This window comes from Salvelinus sp. IW2-2015, linkage group LG6.2 (assembly GCF_002910315.2).
Source record: "Salvelinus sp. IW2-2015 linkage group LG6.2, ASM291031v2, whole genome shotgun sequence".
Taxonomy (NCBI): Eukaryota; Metazoa; Chordata; class Actinopteri; order Salmoniformes; family Salmonidae; genus Salvelinus; species Salvelinus sp. IW2-2015.
In genome coordinates this window covers 13,934,563-13,956,043 of record NC_036846.1, presented here as the reverse complement: position 1 = coordinate 13,956,043, position 21,481 = coordinate 13,934,563, and the positions used below count along the sequence as shown (strand labels likewise).

The 21,481-nt window shown below is 41.8% G+C and overlaps 1 protein-coding gene across 1 annotated transcript in view; it reads right to left on the bottom strand.

The window, feature by feature from the left end:
• Nucleotides 1-4,692: 4,692 nt before the first annotated feature.
• LOC111965852 (BTB/POZ domain-containing protein KCTD8) overlaps nucleotides 4,693-21,481 on the bottom strand; it is a 31,282-nt gene continuing 14,493 nt past the window's right edge. The window contains exon 2 of the mRNA XM_023990222.2: nucleotides 4,693-6,143. Within this exon, the coding sequence (XP_023845990.1) occupies nucleotides 5,644-6,143 (500 nt within the window). The 3' untranslated portion in view covers nucleotides 4,693-5,643. The remainder of the gene's footprint in view (nucleotides 6,144-21,481) is intronic.

The window sequence follows — 21,481 nt, the reverse complement described above, 5'->3', positions numbered from 1 at the left end:
AATGGTTACACCTCCTGCGGTGGTGGTTTCAGGGCGTAGGCCGCATATTTTACACCCACGCCAAGCCCCAAGACTCCAACTGGGTCTCATATCACGTTGCCACCACATAACAGCAGTGCAATGCTAAACGGTCAGGTTTCCGGCCACTATTGTTATTTTGTGGAAACTGACTGTCCAGGCTTTGTATGAGCCCCAGTGGCAAAACTGAACTGGAACAAGAGCTCAACATAGATTCGTTTTTTTGTTAAACCTTTTGTCGTGCAAAGCCCCTGTCATGTCAAGCCAATCTCAACAAAATGGCAGATTATAGGTCAATCTGAATTTTTTTCCACTCAGACACGCAAGAATCAACTAATACCTTTATTAATTTTGTTTTAGGGCTACAGCATACTCACTTTATTCATTTTGGTTTGACTTGACTTGGACAACAGATCTCACATTGTAAACACGTATACCAACTATTTGCTCCATTGGTTTGCTGTCATATCACAGATTACGCTGCAAAAACAACTCAATGCAGAAAAATTCTGTTCACAATCTTGAATAATGATGTCCAGCCCATAAGAATAGGATGTGGTGGAACGTTTTGTCATGAGGGAATATCATTTCAAGAAACTGCACTTTTGCTTTGCTTTATTGCTGACTATTTAGACAATTTTAAAGTGCTGAGAAAGATCAGGCTTCCATCATTATATTTAGAAAGATTTATGACACCACATAAATTAGTTATGTTGTCACAATGTTTACAACGGGGTTATTTGTCATCCGTAGTAGGTCAAACATATGCACTTCAACATGATTTGAACCATCTCGCTCTGCCATTAACATAGAAATGCCATCAAAACCAACCTCTGATGAGTATGTACTTCTAGGCCTTCAATAGAAAGTAGTTGCTTGGTTTTCAGAAGAGCTGAAAAGTACAGGAGTACAGGACGTCACCTGCAAATGAGTTGTATGCTTATATGTCAGATGCAACATCTGACACATTAATCAAGAATTTACAGCAAACTTGCAAGCGTCAATTCAACTCAACTCAACTCAGGTGATGCAATGCTGATAATCAATAGTCCAATGTACCTTATCTGGCTAAATCTTAAGGTTGATCCTATGTTAAAATATCCTCAATGGATTTATTTTCCCCTTTGATCTCTCAATAAATGGAATGGCAAAAATTTTGATTTCCGCCTAAATAGACATACCCAAAAGTAACTGCTTTTAATTGCAATATTGGTATCATTATAGCACTGCAGTAGTAGTATGCATGCTCTCAGGATAGGATAAGGCCAGGTCTACCTTGGTTGATGAAGTCATGTATTTCACGGGACGACTGAGGTAAAACCTTCAGGTTTCTGAAGATCAGCTCATTTTCCTGTGCTTTTGTAAATATGCAGATATATAATATCAAAATCCATCAACTGTAATGTACTGCAGTCTCATTTGGCAGGTGCACGTACCCTCTTTGATGTCCACACTCAAGATGTGAAAATGTTCATTTCCTTGTAGTTCCAATTCTGCTTCCAATCTGTTAGATGTTTTTTTCAGTAGAGTGGTTGGCTGAGCTCTTGGTTCAAAAGAACCACTCCGAACTAATTGAGAAAAGATCTATCGGTTTGTGTTATGGTTTAACATTATGGTTTGTTGTCACCATCATGTCCATACAGTATTGGATGACATTTTGCCCCAAGGCAGACTTCCAATTGTCCAACACAATTATGTAACTGATCCATGTGGAAATTCTAAACATGTTTGTACAGGTCCAACAACAGCTTGTGATGGCGTTTCATTAGAGTCATTACCATGTTATCTATAGAACACCCGATATGGCATGTCTTCTTGAAGATGAACAATTCCATCATCAAAATATAGAAAGAATGTTTACATTTCTAGGACTATTTTGTTGTTGTGTGTTTGCTGCCCTCAGGATAAGATTTACTAAGGAAAACTGTGTTTACAATAAGCTGTGTATTCAATAAAACAGTGTTTACACAATTTAGAATGACGAGAAACTCAATTGCATCTTAATTGAAAGATTTACTCTCACTAAGTGGAAAAATACATTATTGTTCACTAGGCGTTTATAACAAAAACATGTGTCATGTTTATTGCCATCTGATTGAAAAAAGATGGTGCATTGTCATACAGGCACATGGGACGTTGACATTAGGCCAACGTCCCAACAGGTCAAATAGTTTAGAGCAGGGTTTCCCAAACTCCGCCCTGAGGCCCCCCTTGCTGCACTTCTTTTTTTCTCCTAACACTACACAGCTGATTCAAATAATAAACATCATCAAGCTTTGATTATTTGAATCAGCTGTGTAGTGCTAGGAGAAAAAAACTCTACGTACACCCAGGGAGGCCCCAGGACTGAGTTTGGGAAACCTCGGTTTAGAGGGCCTCTCAGTCTCGTCTAATAGGCAATCCTCCATTGACAGATTCCTAAAGTATATGCCCTGTGACCACTAGATTTGCAAAAAGCAGATAATGGTTCCTATCACAGGCGCTGTGATGAATAATACATTTCACTAGGACTTGCTCTTGCTTTGTCAGTCACAATGATAGATGGATTCAAGAGAGACTCATAATCACTGCTGTGGTTCAATGTCTTCCTGTGGTTCAATAATAACTATTGTGTCAGTTTACATGGACTTCTGAATGTAAGATAACTTACTTGCCTATGCATGCATCACACGCCTCTATCTACCCGAGTGGCTGTTATTGTGTTTGGAGGACCCATCCACTTTCAGCATTACCATGGCAACAATACTAACACTGGCAACATTTTTTTTTTTTATCCCAAGGGATGGACCATGGCTGTTTTGGAGGAAGTCCTCCAACATTGCCCATATTGGTTTCTGATAAATACAGCATATCCGACCGTTTCAGATTCAGTTTCTCTTCAACCATCAGTGAAAAAATCAATTATCTAAAAACATTGTGCACATTTACATTTTCAGATGTTTGGTCCCTGGCAGAAGACGGGATAACATCACTTCTTCAATCCTGTTGTGATACACCTGCAATCTCAATTGAGACTAAGCGATGATCATTTCAGCACAAGACGGTCACAAGACGCAGGCCTCCTAATTGTCCCTAGAATTTCTAAGCAAACAGCTGGAGGCAGGGCTTTCTCCTATAGATCTCCATTTTTATGGAACGGTCTGCCTACCCATGTGAGAGACGCAGACTCGGTCTCAACCTTTAAGTCTTTACTGAAGACTTATCTCTTCAGTAGGTCATATGATTGAGTGTAGTCTGGCCCAGGAGTGTGAAGGTGAACGGAAAGGCTCTGGAGCAACGAACCGCCCTTGCTGTCTCTGCCTGGCCGGTTCCCCTCTCTCCACTGGGATTCTCTGCCTCTAACCCTATTACAGGGGCTGAGTCACTGGCTTACTGGTGCTCTTTCATGCCGTCCCTAGGAGGGGTGCGTCACTTGAGTGGGTTGAGTTACTGACGTGATCTTCCTGTCTGGGTTGGCGCCCCCCCTTGGTTTGTGCTGTGGTGGAGATCTTTGTGGGCTATACTCGGCCTTGTCTCAGGATTGTAAGTTGGTGGTTAAAGATATCCCTCTAGTGGTACGGGGGCTGTGCTTTGGCAAAGTGGGTGGGGTTATATCCTCCCTGTTTGGCCCTGTCCGGGGGTATCATCGGATGGGGCCACAGTGTCTCCTGACCCCTCCTGTCTCAGCCTCCAGTATTTATGCTGCAGTAGTTTATGTGTCGGGGGGCTAGGGTCAGTTGGTTATATCTGTAGTACTTCTCCTGTCTTATCCAGTGTCCTGTGTGAATTTAAGTATGCTCTCTCTAATTCTCTCCTTCTCTCTTTCTTTCTCTCTCTCGGAGGACCTGAGCCCTAGGACCATACGTCAGGACTACCGGGCATGATGACTCCTTGCTGTCCCCAGTCCACCTGGCCTTGCTGCTATTCCAGTTTCAACTGTTCTGCCTGCGGTTATGGAACCCCTACCTGTCCCAGACCTGCTGTTTTCAACTCTTAATGATCGGCTATGAAAAGCCAACTGACATTTATTCCTGATTATTATTTGACCATGCTTGTCACTTATGAACATTTTGAACATCTTGGCCATGTTCTGTTATAATCTCCACCCGGCACAGCCAGAAGAGGACTGGCCACCCCTCATAGCCTGGTTCCTCTCTAGGTTTCTTCCTAGGTTTTGGCCTTTCTAGGGAGTTTTTCCTAGCCACCGTGCTTCTACACCTGCATTGCTTGCTGTTTGGGGTTTTAGGCTGGGTTTCTGTACAACAGATATTAGCTGATGTACGAAGGGCTATATAAAATAAACTTGATTTGATCATTTCAGCACCTTGGATAGGGACAACTCAGACTAGTGGGGTTAAACTCAATGGAGCATGTTCAGTCTTTGAAGCTCATTATCTTCTCATTCAAATAGCAAATGTAAAACAGTCAAAGTGTTTATGTGATCGCCATCATATTTCAATCTGTCAAAGCAATTTGTTGAGTAAAGTGTTTTCTTAAATTCACTAATGATGGATTTGTTTTAGATTTTTGCTTTGTGGTGTAATTCGTTGAGTTCATAACATATCATTTTATTGAATGTCTTTAAAACAAAAGGTCTCCCTTTAAAACAAAACCTCTCACCTTGACAATATGCTGTACACTGACAAAATAACTGGTGTATAAAAAGCCAGCAGCTTTTTCATCTTTACTCAACACTTTTATTAGATAAATGATTTTCAACAAAGAGGGACTGACAAAAACAGACTCTTCTTCCATTGCTCAGTAATCAGCTTTTTTTAGTCAATTCCATAAGTTATTGGGTGAGCAAGAGAAAGCGGCTTGGAGTTAACACTGTATAAAAAGGCTTGGCCCTCAGCACACAATATTATCTATCTAGAGTAGCACTGAAGGATTTTTACATAATGAGATGGTTTCCTTGACACTGATTAAGCCTGGTCCTGGACTGAAAAGTGTCATAACATGATATTATATTTTATTGTAGAATTATTCAAAAGAAGTAGCAATAAACCTTGTTACTCACACATTGACCATGGACAACAACAGTAAACACACCAAAGGACATCCATGGTAGATACTGAATGAACATATTCCACTCTTTCCACTATCTGGAAATACAAAACTTCTTAAACAATTCACATGTTGAACACATATAATTGTCTCTCTGTAGATAATTTTAATAATTGTAATTAAGTCTTTAGTGGTATAGAGTATATCTATTTTTTCTTATTCGTTAAAAACAGTCATCTACATTCACAACTATTTCAATCCATTCCAAAGGGAGGGGAGTGAGAATGTCACTGAAGGAGTCAAAGAAAGAAATTAGCCAAAATACTTTTCACATAGTCACACACTTTTTACTTTTGAGGCTTGTATGAGAAATCTCCATTGCAATCTAGAATTTAAGAGACAACATACCAGAAAAGGGGATTTCCGCTGTGCTTCTTTAACATGTGCCCCTGAAATGCATGTGCTTACCAACCTGGCCTCCCTTCACAAAAACAAAAGTTGGTTGATGATCCTTTTAACTTAATTTGTACTGTCAGACATTTTAGAGGAATCATAGCACTTAAAACCTGCCAAAATGGAGGGAATCCAAATAAAGATGGCTACCACATGTGGAATGGGGATGGGAATAGAAAGTGGCCCCTATAGACCGTACTTTTGGAGTAGTTCGGACTGCCACTGCCTCTTGCGCTCAGGGAAAGCCTGCGGGATTTTGATGTTGTTAAAGTCCTGGATGCACTGCTTCATCTCTTCCTCTGCACTGGGTCTTTCCGGGTTCTTCTTCCTACTCAGGCCGCCCTCACGCCCCATCAGCGACTGGAAGAGCTCGCTGTTGCGTCGCTTATCCGGCAGCTGCATCCACTGCACTGACGAGCCCTTCTTGGAGGGTCGCCCCAGAGTGAGGGTGCTGGGCTGCCGGGAGACGGACTGGAGGGCTCCGCAGGGGGCCACGGATCCCCCGCCGCCTCCCCCACCCAGGTTGGGACCATCCTGGGGTGAGGTGGCCTCGGAGTGGGTCTCGGAGCTGGAAGTGGAGAGCTCGTTGAGGGACGTGCCACTCTCGCTGCCCTTGTCGGTACCCAGTTTGTCCTGCTTGCGCTCCTCACAGTCTTGCTTGGGGGAGACGGTCTTCAATGCCGGCCCTGCCAAACGAACAGCAGAGAAACAAGGTCAGTCACATGTTGAGACAACCGAGTGGGAGCACATGTGTATGACATGCTGCTGTTTTTCCCTAATTTGTCCATGAGTGCCCACAGCTTTTCCACTTATTTGAACTATTACAATACAGTACAATACAAAACATGCACACCTGATTCATTTTGTCAATTTGTTGACCAGTTGAATCAGGTGTGCTACAGTATTACTGGAATAGATCAAATAAGTGGAACAGCTGGGGCTAAACCATGATAGGTTAAGGAAACACTGTCAGAAATGCAGCTATTCAAGGACTTGACTATTTGGCATACATTCTATCTATGCACGATCTTTCATATTTTCCATAAACTACTTAAATCAATGTATGCAAATACATTTCAGAAAAAAAGATCTGAGTGAGAGACAAAAATAGCGAGACACAGACATGACTGTACGATGTAGCTAAAAGTATCCCCCAAAATACCTCCGCTGCTATCTGAGAAAAAGACATGATTGTACAATGTAGCTGCAAAGTGTCCCCCATAATACATCCTCTGCTATCTGACAAACAGACTTGATTGTACGATGTAGATGCAAAGTGTCCACCATAATACATCCTCTGCTATCTGAGAAACAGTCATGATTGTACGATGTAGCTGCAAAGTGTCCACCATAATACATCCTCTGCTATCTGAGAAACAGTCATGATTGTACGATGTAGCTACAAAGTGTCCCATGGGGAAAAACAAAACAAACAAAAACATCCTCGATAGATTTCTCCACACAGTAGTAATCATTATGGGGGACACTTTTCACAACTTAAGTGGGCTTTTGTGTTGGCTATCTTAAATCTTCCAGTCTTGCATTGTAAGAACATGAGAGAACATGTGCCCATTCTTCCACTAATATTCTCATGTTACATAATTCACCCCCAAGGTAGCACAGTCAGAGTTGGAAACGCGACCCCAACAGTTAGTCAGGCAACAAGCTAATGTAATGAGAAATGCTCTTAGCTGAGCCAATCTCTCTCTCTCGCTCTGTCTCTCGGCACGCTGCAGACCCAAGGCATTAACAAGAACAGTTACAGTAAGAAGGCTAACGGCTCTCAGCACCCAGCATGAAATCCCTGTCAGTGGAGCACTATAAAGTGCACCCAAGTGTTAAGTCAGTATGTTAAACTAAAAGGAGTTCAGCTGAGTTGCGGGCAGTGAGAGCAGTTGGCCTTTGCTCCCTGGCTGTGACAAACAGCTTACTCAGCAACTACTGCTAAAGATTGAACCAGGAACTATGTCCTCCATCATTTGCAGTTACTCTATACTGCATGAATCAATTGATGCATTTTGAAGAAGTCAACCATTGAGGAAGGACCATTGCTTTAAAACCATTGAAGCATAGTACAGTATGTTACAAAATAATTGCCTACCCATAGTACGTTGAAATGTTTTTGACCAAAACATCACAGTTGCAGAAAATAATAAATAGATCATGTCACTCAACATTTTCGTTGTCACCTGATTATGCACTGTAATGCAATGGAAAAACATTGAAATACACATTTGTAGAAAATAAATAAATCACTTAAATAACATTGTTTGTTGTTTATTTTTCCTAAATAGTATCCGAGAGCTGCCCAGTTCTCTGGTGGGCCTGTCAATAAAACACTGCCTCCGATTGGTGATAAAATTACAAGCTCCAGGTCTGAGGGTACCAGGAGTCCATTAGACCTCAGCAAGCACGCCCCTCACTGGGTTCTAAATCAGCTCAGCGTGACCTAAGATTTGCCGACTAGCTGTCTACATAAGATGATCCTGGGAGCTAGACATGAGCCACTCATTAACAGTGTTGACTATTGATTGCCATACATAACCATACGCACTTACTGCTTGTTAATGTGTTATAGGCCCCCAATGTATACATTCATAAAGCCTTTATAACAGTTTTATAAGACATACCAGCATTTGACAACAGATGTGCCTGTCATCTATAGCACACATCATAACAAGCTTCATATCATCTTTTGCCATTATTCATAATATTAATTCCAGCCTATGACAGATAAATGTCTTATGTTGCTGCTATAAAGGCTTTATGAATGCATACATAGGGGACCTATAAATCTCTGGTCCCACTTTGAATGACGTTCAGCTTATAAAGGCTTCATAAAGCCTTCCTAAGCACTACATAAATGTGTTGCAAAGCATCTATAACCGTATGTCATGCTTTATAAAGGGTTCATAGTCACATGACACCTAATCTCGTTTCCAGACACTTCTGCCCAAATGCGCAGAAGGTCTGGTTGACCAACAGATCAAACTAGGCCTTCATGAGTTAGGGTTAGGTTTAAAATAACATTTTAGGAAGATAAATTGTTGAAATGGGCAGGGTTTAGCAATAATTATGACTTTTTGACTGTGTTAAGTAGTGACAATAACAAATATTTTACTCAGTAAGGTCACTCCTACAGAATTCAGTGGTCACTCTCACTAAGGTCAACTTTGAATGGTTGATATCCAAGGCTTATAGTATATGCTGTGTGTGCAATAGCCTGGAGACGACATTACACCAAGAAACAGTTACCTTGATGAAGGCCCCTAATCTAAATAAATTGTAAGGTGTCTTTCTTCTGGAACCAAGTTACATGTTCCTCAGCACACAAACACACACAAAACAAAAACGAGCCATACTGTGCGCTACTGGACCCAGTCAGGTCTTTGACAACAATATAACGAGTCCCTACCATGGAGTGCTGGACCAGTCAGGTCTTTGACAACAAATATAAGAGCCCTACCATGGAGGGCTGGACCCAGTCCAGGTCTTTGACAACAATATAACGAGCCTTACCATGGAGGCTGGACCCAGTCAGGTCTTTGACAACAATATAACGACGCCTACCATGGAGGCCTGGACCCAGTCAGGTCCTTTGACAACATATATACGAGCCTACCATGGAGGCTGGACCCAGTCAGGTCTTTGACAACAATATAACGAGCCCTACCATGGAGTGCTGGACCCAGTCAGGTCTTTGCAACAATATAACAAGCCATACCATGGAGTGCTGGACCCAGTCAGGTCTTTGACACACATATAACAAGCCATACTGGCTACTGGACCCAGTCAGGTCTTTGACAACAATATACGAGCCTACCATGGAGTGCTGGACCCGATCAGGTCTTTGACACAATATAAACAAGCCATACATGGAGTGTGGACCCAGTCAGGTCTTTGACAACAATATAACAAGCCTACATGGAGTGTGGACCCAGTCAGGTCTTTGACAACAATATAACAGCCATACATAGGATGCTGGACCCAGTCAGGTCTTTGACAACAATATAACGAGCCTACCATGGAGGGTGGACCCAGTCAGGTCTTTGACAACAATATACACAAGCCCTACATGGAGTCTGGACCCAGTCAGGTCTTTGACAACAATATAACAAGCCATACCATGGAGTACTGGCCCCAGTCCAGGTCTTTGACACAATATACGAGCCAACCATGAGTACTGGACCCAGTCAGGTCTTTGACAACAATAAAGAGCCCTACCATGGAGGCTGGACCCAGTCAGGTCTTTGACAACAATATAACAAGCCACCATGGAGTGCTGGACCAGTACAGGTCTTTGACAACAATATAACGAGCCTACCATGGAGTGCTGGACCCAGTCAGGTCTTATGACAACAAATAACGAGCCCTACCATGGAGTGCTGGACCCAGTCAGGTCTTTGACAACAATAATACGAGCCTACCATGGAGTGCTGGACCCAGTCAGGTCTTTGACAAAATATAACGAGCCATACCATGGAGTGCTGGACCCAGTCAGGTCTTTGACAACAATAACAAGCCATACCATGGAGTGCTGGACCCAGTCAGGTCTTTGACAACAATATAACAAGCCATACCATGGAGTGCTGGACCCAGTCAGGTCTTTGACAACAATATAACAAGCCACCATGGAGTGCTGGACCAGTCGGTCTTTGACACAATATAACAAGCCATACCATGGAGTGCTGGACCCAGTCAGGTCTTTGACAAATATAACAAGCCTACCATGGAGTACTGGACCCAGTCAGGTCTTTGACACAATATAAACAAGCCTACCATGGGTACTGGACCAGTCAGGTCTTTTGACAAACAATAAACAGCCATACCATGGAGTTGGACCCAGTCAGGTCTTTGACAAATATAACAAGCCAACTGTGGGGTCCTGGGCCCAGACAGGTCTTGGACAACAATATAAACAACCCCTACCAGTGGAAGGGCTGGACCGTCAGGTCTTTGAAAACAAATATAACAAGCCTACCATGAGGTTGGACCCAGTCAGTGTTTTGACACAATATAACAAGCCATACGTGGCCTGGGCCCAGAAGGGCTTTGACAACAATATAACAAGCCTCTACCGTGGGGTCCTGGCCCAGACAGGTCTTTGACACAATATAACAAGCCATACCGTGGGTCCTGGGCCCAGACAGGTCTTTGACAACAATAAAAAGCCATACCGTGGGGTCCTGGGCCCAGACAGGGTCTTGACAACAATATAACAAGCCATACCGGTGGTCTCTGGGCCAGACAGGTCTTTGACAACAATATAACAAGCCATACCGTGGGTTCCTGGGCCCAGACAGGTCTTTGACAACAAATATACAAGCCATACCGTGGGTCCTGGGCCCAGACAGGTCTTTGACAACAATAAACAAGCCATACCGTGGGGTCTGGCCAGACAGGTCTTTGACAACAATATAACAAGCAACACGTGGGGTCCTGGTCCAGACAGGTCTTTGACAACAATATAACAAGCATACCGTGGGTCCTGGCCCAGACAGGTCTTTGACAAAATATAACAAGCCATACGTGGGGTCCTGGGCCCAGACAGGTCTTGACAACAATATAACAAGCCAACCGTGGGGTCCTGGGCCCAGCAGGTTTTTGACAACAATATAACAAGCCTCCGTGGGGTCCTGGGCCCAGACAGGTCTTTGACAACAATATAACAAGCCATACCGTGGGGTCCTGGGCCCAGACAGGTCTTTGACAACAATATAACAAGCCATACCGTGGGTCCTGGCCCAGACAGGTCTTTGACAACAATAAAACAACCATACCGTGGGGTCCTGGCCGCAAGACAGGTCTTGACAACAATAACAAGCCATACCGTGGGTCCTGGGCCCAGTCAGGTCTTTGACAACAATATAACAAGCCATACCGTGGGGCCTGGGACCAGACAGGTCTTTGACAACAAATAACAGCCATACCGTGGGGTCTGGGCCGCATCAGGTCTTTGACAACAATATAACAAGCCATACCGTGGGGTCCTGGGCCCAGACAGGTCTTTGACACATTCATCCACTCCCCCACTGAAAGATCAGCCACAAACTGTTGGCACCATTGTTAACGGGTTGTAATCAAGCCCTGGTCTCCAGCATGGGAACAGCAGAGGAATACCTGGTGAGGTTGTCTCAGATTGGACTGTTACAAATCATCTTGGTTCTGAAACACACACACACACAAACTTTGCAGGTCCATCAACCCATCTAAATACCTCTCACACCCTACAGTAACCTGTTGATCATGAGAGAACCTTCAGAAATCAGCAGAACGTTAAAAGCCTATTCATTGACACTTTATGTGGTGTCCTGTAATACTTTGTTTGAAATGAGACACCTTCGGTCATTCATAACACATCCATAAAGACTCCATATCAGGTGACACTGTGCTTACTATAAAGTCAGACATCTTTGGTCATTCATAACACATTCACAAATGCATTATATCATATGACGATGTACTTACTGTAAAGTGTAAAGGAATTATCATTAACTGCTCAAATAAATAAATATTAAAGACAAGTTTAAACCATATTTCCTTTTATTTCTTTTTTTTAAACAATACAAATACATTAAGTTTAAAGAAGTCCAGCAATGCAATTACATTGAACATTTCACTGTGAATAGTGTAGCTTGTCCCTGAGCTGGCTGATAAATGGTTCTTGCTTCTCTGCCTGCTGAAGGTACTGCATGTTGGTTCCAACCTAACAACAAAGAAAGTTGTCAGGTCTGTTAGCTAGCTAGCAATTGCTGTGAAGTCACCGAAATTATTTGATCTAACGATTGAGGTAGCTTTGTAATCTAACTCAACACATATAAATACTACAGACTAATTTAAATTACAACAAATAAAGGTTAATTTACTCGTTTGTCACTGTCCAGTGGCACCACAAGTGGGCATTTGATTTGATAACTCATTATATGTGAGCTTACTGCGCTACCGAAACACCGCTAACCAAACAGGGCATGCACACTGAAACAAAGGCAGCTACAAGCAAAAATCGAAGTTTCTTAGATTTTTCCCAGACCTCAAAAGTGGTAATCTGATGTGATTTAAGCATTGCTGTGAACACAGAAAATCCAAGAAAATCCAAATATGTTGTTTTTCTATTAAAAAAGTGTGAAAAAACTGGGGGAAATCTGAAACCTGGAAAAACAAAAACGGAATATGGGAAAAAACTGAATTATGCAAAAGTTAAATACGGATTTTAAAGGGCCCTACCAACGTTTTTTGCTGTGCATGACTGCACTTCAGAGTGTGTGTCAAACTGCCGCGCAGCATTTTGTTGGAAGTTGAGGTCAAGTCCAATATTGACTACGCACCCAAGAGGGAAAGAGGTTGGGCCAACCTAGAAAGGGTTTAGAGTAATACAATTACATTTATCCAAAGCGACTTACAGTCACACGTGCATCCATTTTTACATATGGGTGGTCCCGGGAATCTAACTCACTATCCTGGTATTGCAATGCTTTACCAAGATGCATGACAAGGTAATAAATGCTTTGTGAAGCATCAGTTTAATATGATTTATAAAGCCTTTATTAAGCAGTGGGTTATGTCACATTTGCCATTGGTGGTTATGTCATGTATTTATTCCACATTTATAAACCCTTTATAGAGCATGACCTACAGTACGGTTAAAGATGCTTTGTAACACATTCATGTAGCGCTTATGAAGGCATTATGAACGCTTTATGAAGCGTTTAAAAGCTGAACGTCATTTAAAGCTGAACCAAATCTCCTAATGGTTACAAAGCGTCATACTGTTGCGGCAGTTAGCGACTCCCACCAATTTAACACAAGTGAAAGATGATTGACAGTAAGATGTGAGAGAGATGGATGGTTATCTTGCAGCAGCTTTCATTTTATAGGATGTTGTCAATCATGACAGTCTCTGAGATTGCCTATCAGAACATAACATCAGGTGGGCAGGCCTTCTGCTGAAGACGTTGCTATGGTCAAACTAGGAGTTTATTAGGCAAATGTCATCAGAGCTGGGCGAAAAATCAATTCCATTTTCACAGCAGGAAAATAGAAATGTTACTGAGCCTCATATTTAGCTAATTAGCTTAATTGTAATAAAGTAGAGCATGTTTATGAGGTGAAATAACTAATGCTGACAGTGAAAGGGTGTCTTATTGTAGCACAGGTATTTTGTGATGTCCCACAGCGCAGGTTTGTTGTAGAATGGTTTTGATTAAATACAACTCCTGGTTTTATAGCATCAGAACATGAAGCAGCATTTCAGCAATCCAAATTATGTCTGTGTATGTCTGAAATATTAAACATACAGAGATAACGCCACTACACCCCGCTACCCACTGCACATCTAAACAAAAACAACACAACAATTATCTACATAAACAACAGCAGCGGTGGCTGTGTTCAAATGTCAGCCACCCTTGGGGTTTTGTGTGGGTCACAGCATGCCCATATTACAAAACACATGCAGGCTGCGAAACAGTGATTTACCTTAAAGGCATCGTAATGCAAAGGCTTCCAATTTGGTTTACTATCTCACTAATAGGAACAGCAGCCCAGCTCCCAGGGACGCCTCACATCATGGAATCCTGAGTGACTACAATTCACAAAGACTGCCTCTGCCACAGAAACCCATGACATAGTATTTAGATCCTAGATCACTCATCCCACAATGTAGTTTCTTTGTGTGGTGAGAGATGTTTCTACCTCAAGAAAAACTGGGAATTACAGCTCTCTTTTTCTCTGATACACACGCTAATGCAAGGGCTTTTCCCCAAAAAATTACTGTGGATTAAGTTGTACCACAAGCGCATACAGGTAACTACCAAAATAAAGGAAACACCAAGATAAAGTGTCTTAATAGGGTGTTCGGCCACCACGAGCTGCCAGAACAGCGTCAATGAGCCTTGGCAAAGAAGCCTTAAACCATGCCAGGAAATGCACCCCATTCCATTACATATACTTTGTATCCTAAATTGACTCAAGTCTTTCCTTTATCTTGGCAGTCACCAGTATGCCTACAGTTGGGAAGGCTGCAATTTGGGAAGTAGGCAAGCCAAATATAGAACAGCTTGCTGTGTTGTGGCTATAGAGATATAATCCATAGAAGGATTTGTAACCTATTACCCTGGCACTTTGACTGTTAAACTCATGGGTACACGAGCAATGCCAGCCAGTCTTGATTTGAATGGGAACTGCCATCTATGGATTATATTTGTATGGTTGGTTGTGGCTGCAGTTTTCATTTTGGAGATTTCTAAATACAATCGTGCGAAAAACATCGTTTTAAAAGCAAATGCTGCTGAATAGAGAAGACTCATCTGTTTATCGAACCAATGGAAACAATTTTGAGTCAACAGCAGCACTGTTTTTCAAAGTAGCTTATTTTGAGTTAGGCTATTGCCATGATGAGGACATCGGTGCCTATGGCTTCATCTTCATCATTAGGTGAGTCAGTGTGCCACCGGAAAATGTACTTAGTAGCCTACTCTATATATATGCACTACTATTCAAAAGTTTGGGGTCACTTAGAAATGTCATTTTTTTTAAAGAAAAGCAAAAATAAAATCCATTAAAAAAGTCCATTAAAATAACATAAAATTGATCAGAAATACAGTGTAGACATTGTTCATGTTGTAAATGACTATTGTAGCTGGAAATGGCAGATTTTTAATGGAAATCTACAAAGGTGTACAGAGGACCATTATCAGCAAAAATATTGTAATCAGATTACAGATACTTTTTAAAAACTAGATGATTACTTCGAGGATTACTTTTAAATTCAGATTTTTTTGTTGTTGACACTTCTCTGTTTTCTCAATGACATTCAAATCAGCATTCAAAAAAGGCGCAAGTTTAAGTTTGTTCCACCTGAGCGAGTCTGACCACAAGTCAGAGACCACTATGATGACACACCAAATGTGTTTGATGGATCGCAGGACAAGAGCAGGAATAGGCTTTTGTAGGCTACAGTCCAAGCTATGTCTTCCAATGGTGCGACTGCTGTCGGCATCCAAAGATTATCCAACTTGAATAAACACTTAGAGGTAAGGATAACAGCAGTGGTTTAGTCTACGGTGACACGGATATCACTTATTATTGATATCTACATAGTGCATTAATGTGACACACACTGCTGATCTCTCATTTCACTTTTTGCATTTTACAGATTGTGGTTGTAATCCAAAAGTAACGGAATGTAATCAGATTACGTTACTGAGTTTGGGTAATCCAAAAGTTACGTTACTGATTACAATTTTGGACAGGTAACTAGTAACTGTAACGGATTACGTTTATAAAGTAACCTACCCAACCCTGCCCATATGTGGAAATCCTACAAACGCATCTGCTCAACTATAGCCTATGCCACATGGTTAATCTCTCTCTCTCTCAGCAATTTTTTAAGTTGAATCATATTGTTGCCAGATTTGGTTTTACCGTCTTTCTCTACTCTCACTGTTACCAATGGGAAAATAATACAATAGACTGCAGAGAGGGTCAGTTGATGTAGAACGTTCCCTGGGCCTTTAAAAAAGCAGAGAATGTTCTGTCCCACTGTCTCCCATCTGATTTGAAAATAGAGCATAAATAACTTACTGTCAATGCTTAGACAACTAAAGTCAAGCTAATAGAGGGGCCAGTAGAGTTAGAGAGCCAGTACATCAGAGGAGAAAATGCAACTCCCCTTGAGTTCTTCTTCACTTCTTCCATCTTGTTCGACAAAGGCTTCGTCAGAAATGGCACCCTATTCCCTATGTGTAGCCCATAGGGTCCCTGTCAAAAGTAGTCCACTATATAGGGAATAGGAAGCCATTCGGGTGCCAGACAAAATTATCCCTTCAGAAAATGTGCCGTCCTCGCTTTTCAATAGGGACAAGTGGAGTTCAGGTGAATAGAGAAATCAAGGTTTACTACCTCACTAAGAGAAAGCCTCTATTACTGTACATCCAAGCAGTCATCAATGGGCTTTTGTGTGGGATGGTTCTTGAAGGATCTTGGCACACTCTCTGAAGCAGATGGTAGACTATCTCGATAAGGCTTACGGATGCTGTTCAATCAAAACCGCATTACAGTATTAAATCAGGAACATGGAGTGTTAACATACCTTCATATGACTCCAATAAAATTGCAGAATGGTTTGTGGTACTGTAATTATTAGCAAGTAGACCACTCTACGGTAGATGTTTCAGTTTTCTGAATAAGAGTAGTATGTGTTAGTGGATAGCGGCTATTTTGATTAGGGTTTTTATGAAGTGGTTGTTTTACCTTCTGGCTACTGTGGTTGAATGCACCTCTGGATAAGAGCATCTGCTAAATGACTGAAGTGTAAAATAAAATATAGTGCATGTAATCAAAGATGCATAGATATTTCTATAGCAGGTTTGATAAAACTCAGCCATAAGAATAATATTTTGGGTCACCTGACATGTTTTAGCTACTTCTGTAACACTTGATATGTTTGCATATGGCTTTCCTAACACTGTCAATAAGGTCATACAACACCTTGCTAAAGCTTGCATAACACATTGTAAAACCTAATAACACTACCACAACCAATTATTCAACTGTTTATTTAGTTTTATGCTTTAGGACATAGGGTTATCTTAATAGGAAATTACAGCGGTCATGTCAATCAGAACAGTGTTACAGCAATACGTACAAAACCACACCCAGAACAAAGTGTCCGAGATTCACATCCAAGGACAAACTGGCGATCTACTATTGAACTGAGTCCAATCTCAACCCTCCCAATAAAGGGTCTTGTTCTCTATAGCTCTCCCATATAACTCCCTGCTGAGTCTTCGTGTTTCAGATCGATTCTCTGGGAGAGTCTGTGTCAGGGCTGCACGATAATCATTGAGCCCTGGGGACAGTGGGGACAGGCTAACCAGGTGGGTATCAGTCCGTATTGAAATAGGACAACTGATGCCACCGCCCTTCTCCGATGACATTGGGACATTGAGAATGTAAAGAACCTGAAAAGAAAATGGTAGGCCAATTATTTTTGTAACTTTGAGGAACAACACTGACTCAGCTAATTATGGGCCAAAGGTAGATAAAAGGTTGGTGAAAGGTTGGTGAAAGGTTGGATAATCACATAAGTACAATAAAATACAAGTCAGTGATTCATAGTACAGATGTAGGATCTTAATTTGATCCCTTTTGTTGCTGAGAATTTTACTGCACAGCGGGAAATGCAAACTTGTAGTATATTCTAGGTTTAAAAAGTCTTCTAAAGTTTGTAATTTCCACTTTAAAATGTCATTCTTGATTTGAATGTAATGCATATAATACTTGATTTGCATATAATGACAGCATGATTCCTTGGTTAAGAAGCACTTGACACTTTAAAAACCTTTCAGACCAGCTTCTACAAATGGACACCGCATCCAAAAATAGCCTCGGTGACAAGTGAGATATGCGAGAAAGCACACCAACGGCTAAGCAAGACGTCTATTATCTAATCAAGTGTTGAACAAATCATTATATAAGTGCTCCCGATAACGCTTCATTGAGTGCACAGCCAAGAAATGGAGGCAAATTACAGTACTTGTAGATGTGCGCTAAGAATGAAAGGTGCAATTATGTTGAAAAGCCAGTGGTGAATCTTAATAAGAAGGTAGGAAAGCTCAGCTGAATGCTCTCAGAACAGTTGGCCATCCTGAGAGATGTAAAAAAAGAACAATAATAATCATCTCTCAAGCAAATAGTGAAGTGAAAAAGGAAAAGCACATAATTTTTATGCAATTCCCTATTCGACAGTGGCCAGCAGCATACACCCCTGCAGCCCACTGCTGGCTTGACTCTGAAGGTAAGCAGGGTTCGATCCTGGTCGGTCATGGCCACCTAATCATCCCCAGCTTCCAATTGGCTTATTCATCTCCCCTCTTCTCCCCAGTAACTATTCCCTAGGTCGTTGCCGTAAATGAGAATGGGTTCTCAGTCAACTAAGTGTAAAATATGGGTTAAAATAAATAAAATCTTTGCGTTTGAGATTTGGGATGAAGCGAATGTTTTGAAAGTAATATGGTGGATAATATATCACAGTAATTACATTTGCGTAATGGTTGAAATAAAGAGATATGACATGAAAAAATTGTAGATAACAGGCTTCTATAGCAGGAATAAAGAACACAAATATAGAGATATAATGATTTTAAAGATGGTCAGAACATTCAGTCCCCCTTACTAATTCATTGATTCATAGAGGTAAAGTATCAGAAGGGAAAGCAGAGGCCTCATCAAGAGACTGAGAAAATGGAGCAGGTTTTGGCCTTTGTCAAGTGAAAAGGGATTTGAGAAAAGAAGGAGTTGAGTGTGATACCAATCTATAATTGAAATGCAGGTCTTCCTATCTCTCAGCGGGTGAGTTGGGGAAAGAAAGGAAGTGGATGGAATAAAAAAAACGGATGAAGATTCTGTAGCGGCGATGGCCATGGGGAAATGGCTTTAGCCTAAACAGAGGCAGAGCAGGAGCATGGCCAAGCCTTAGGGCAACATACAGGTTGTTTCTGTACTTCAGCACTATAGACATTATGTTGAATACATGTCTGTCAGCGAAGACTGGTGTATTGAGGAAGAGGAGGATGGTTGTATCCTCCTATTTGAGAATTTGAATTTCACTTGCAGTACATTCTCAGCAAGGTGTTTCCAGACAGGTAGGTAGCAGTTGACTTCAAGCACTATGGTCCAACATTTATGTTACACAGATTAAAAACTAAAGCCACCTGTAATCTGTAAATCAATGTGCACATGTACTCTGTCGTAGCAATGGCTATCGAAACAAGTTCAAATCCTGCTAGTAAACATCCAATTCCAATGAAAGCACTAAGCACTAATGTGTTCACGCACAGGCTCACAACCTGTGTTGTAGTGGAAGTCTGGGGGAGCAGATGGCCTCACAAGCTAGTATTCTCTCTGGGGGCAAAACAATGTCCTAGAAATAATGCACATGGAAATGGTGTAAACATATTGTGTTCACTCATGCTTCCCTCTCCTAATCTTGCACATGGAACATTCCCATCTGTGTCCATTTTCATGGTCCGGTAGAGTCCACAATGACTCCACTACTTGGTCATGACTACTTAAATTCCTGGTGTCTATCTGGACTTAAACGACAGGCAAAGTGGCTGCCGCCACCATCATTATCTTTCAGGCGTGTTATCGGACAGCTTTCTGCCTAATTAATGAGACTTAGGCGGATAAAGACCACCGTAGTCGACTGGCATTCGCTTGATAAAAATCTCCAGCGCTTAAAATTAGAATTTGGTATTTCGTTGTTCAGCAAAATGGCAGCTCCGACACTTGTTTTGGTATGCAGCTGAGGGATGGGGCCATTATTGTTCTCTCTCTGTCAATACCATGGTATAACCTCTCCTATTGTTCTCTCTCTATCTCCCCCCTCCCATGGTATAACCTCTCCTATTGTTCTCTCTCTATCTCCCCCTTCCCATGGTATAACCTCTCCTATTGTTCTCTCTCTATCTCCCCCCTCCCATGGTATAACCTCTCCTATTGTTCTCTCTCTATCTCCCCCCTCCCATGGTATAAACTCTCCTATTGTTCTCTCTCTCCTTCAATACCATGGTATAACTCTCCATTGTTTCGCTCTCTCTCAATACCATGGTATAAACTGATCCAATTGTTTGCTCTCTCTCAATACCATGGTATAAACTCTCCAATGTTTCGCTCTCTCTCAATACCATGGTACTAAACTCTCCAATTGTTCTCTCTCTCAATACCATTGTATAAACTATCCAAATTGTTCTCTCTCTCTCAATACCATGGAATAAAAACTTCATCCATTGTTTCTCTCTCGCTCAATACCATGGTATAAACTCTCCTATTGTTCTCTCTCTTTCAATAATCGAATGGTATAAACTCTCCCACTGCTCTCTCTCTCCTGTCTCTCTCTCCTCTCTCTCTCTCTCCTCTCTCTCTCGTCTCATCTCTCTCTCTCTCTCTCCTCTCTTCTCTCTCTCTCTCTCTCTCTCTCGTGCGTCTCTGTCTCACTCTCTCTCATCTTACATCTCATCTACTCTCAAATCATCTCTCTACCTCATCTCTCTCATGCTATAAATTCTCCTAGTATTCTCTCTCTCTCGATTCCATGGTATAAACGATCCTATTGTTCTCCTTCTCTCTTTCAAGGACAATTCCAAAGGACAACAATAGCTAATCAAATGAGCTGTTGGGAATTGGGATTATTTGTTTTGCATGGAGAATCAACTACCTGTCTCAGAGCCTACCCTGAATGCTTATCTAAATTAATGAAAGGGATTGCATGCCTTATTTAATTGAGAAACCGCATTGCCACACAAAGCAGGAAAAACCCTGTAGGTTTGTTATCTACAGAAGACGGCCATATAATCTCATTCAACGCTTGGGAGAATGCATCATTCACTTCGCAATGTTGATGAGCGGGGGAAATGGTGTGAAGTTTAGGGAGTGAGCGAACGGAAGAGAAAGCCAACTTCCCACCCGGTGGCCTGCCCGCCCGTCACCTGACCTCAGACGAAATCCATCATTTGGCCAGTCGTGCCGGGAGTCCCACCACATTTGTCATTGTCCCAGGGTTGCATCTGTGACATTTAAACGATTACCCTCTCAATCAATAACGGTTATGTTGAAGAATGTCACTGCATAAAACAACCTTCTCTGTCATGCCTCTAGGTCGGTGTTTGTTGACGTTTTGCTTGGCTTGGCAGAAAAAAACGAGTATCAAAATGAAATCTGCATGCAAATCGTACTGTGTCACGACAGTTCTAGGATGCACTCTGCAAAATGATAACCAACTCAGACCGTAAGGCCATAGATTAACATGCTGGTTTTCCGTTTGTCTTAAATCGACATTCCAAAATCACAGTTTGTAAGATGTCCCACACCATCATAATGAACCCACGTCCCACACCATCATGACGAACCCACCTCCCACACCATCATGACGAACCCACGTCCCACGCCATCATGATGAACCCACGTCCCACACCATCATAATGAACCCACGTCCCACACCATCATGATGAACCCACGTCCCACG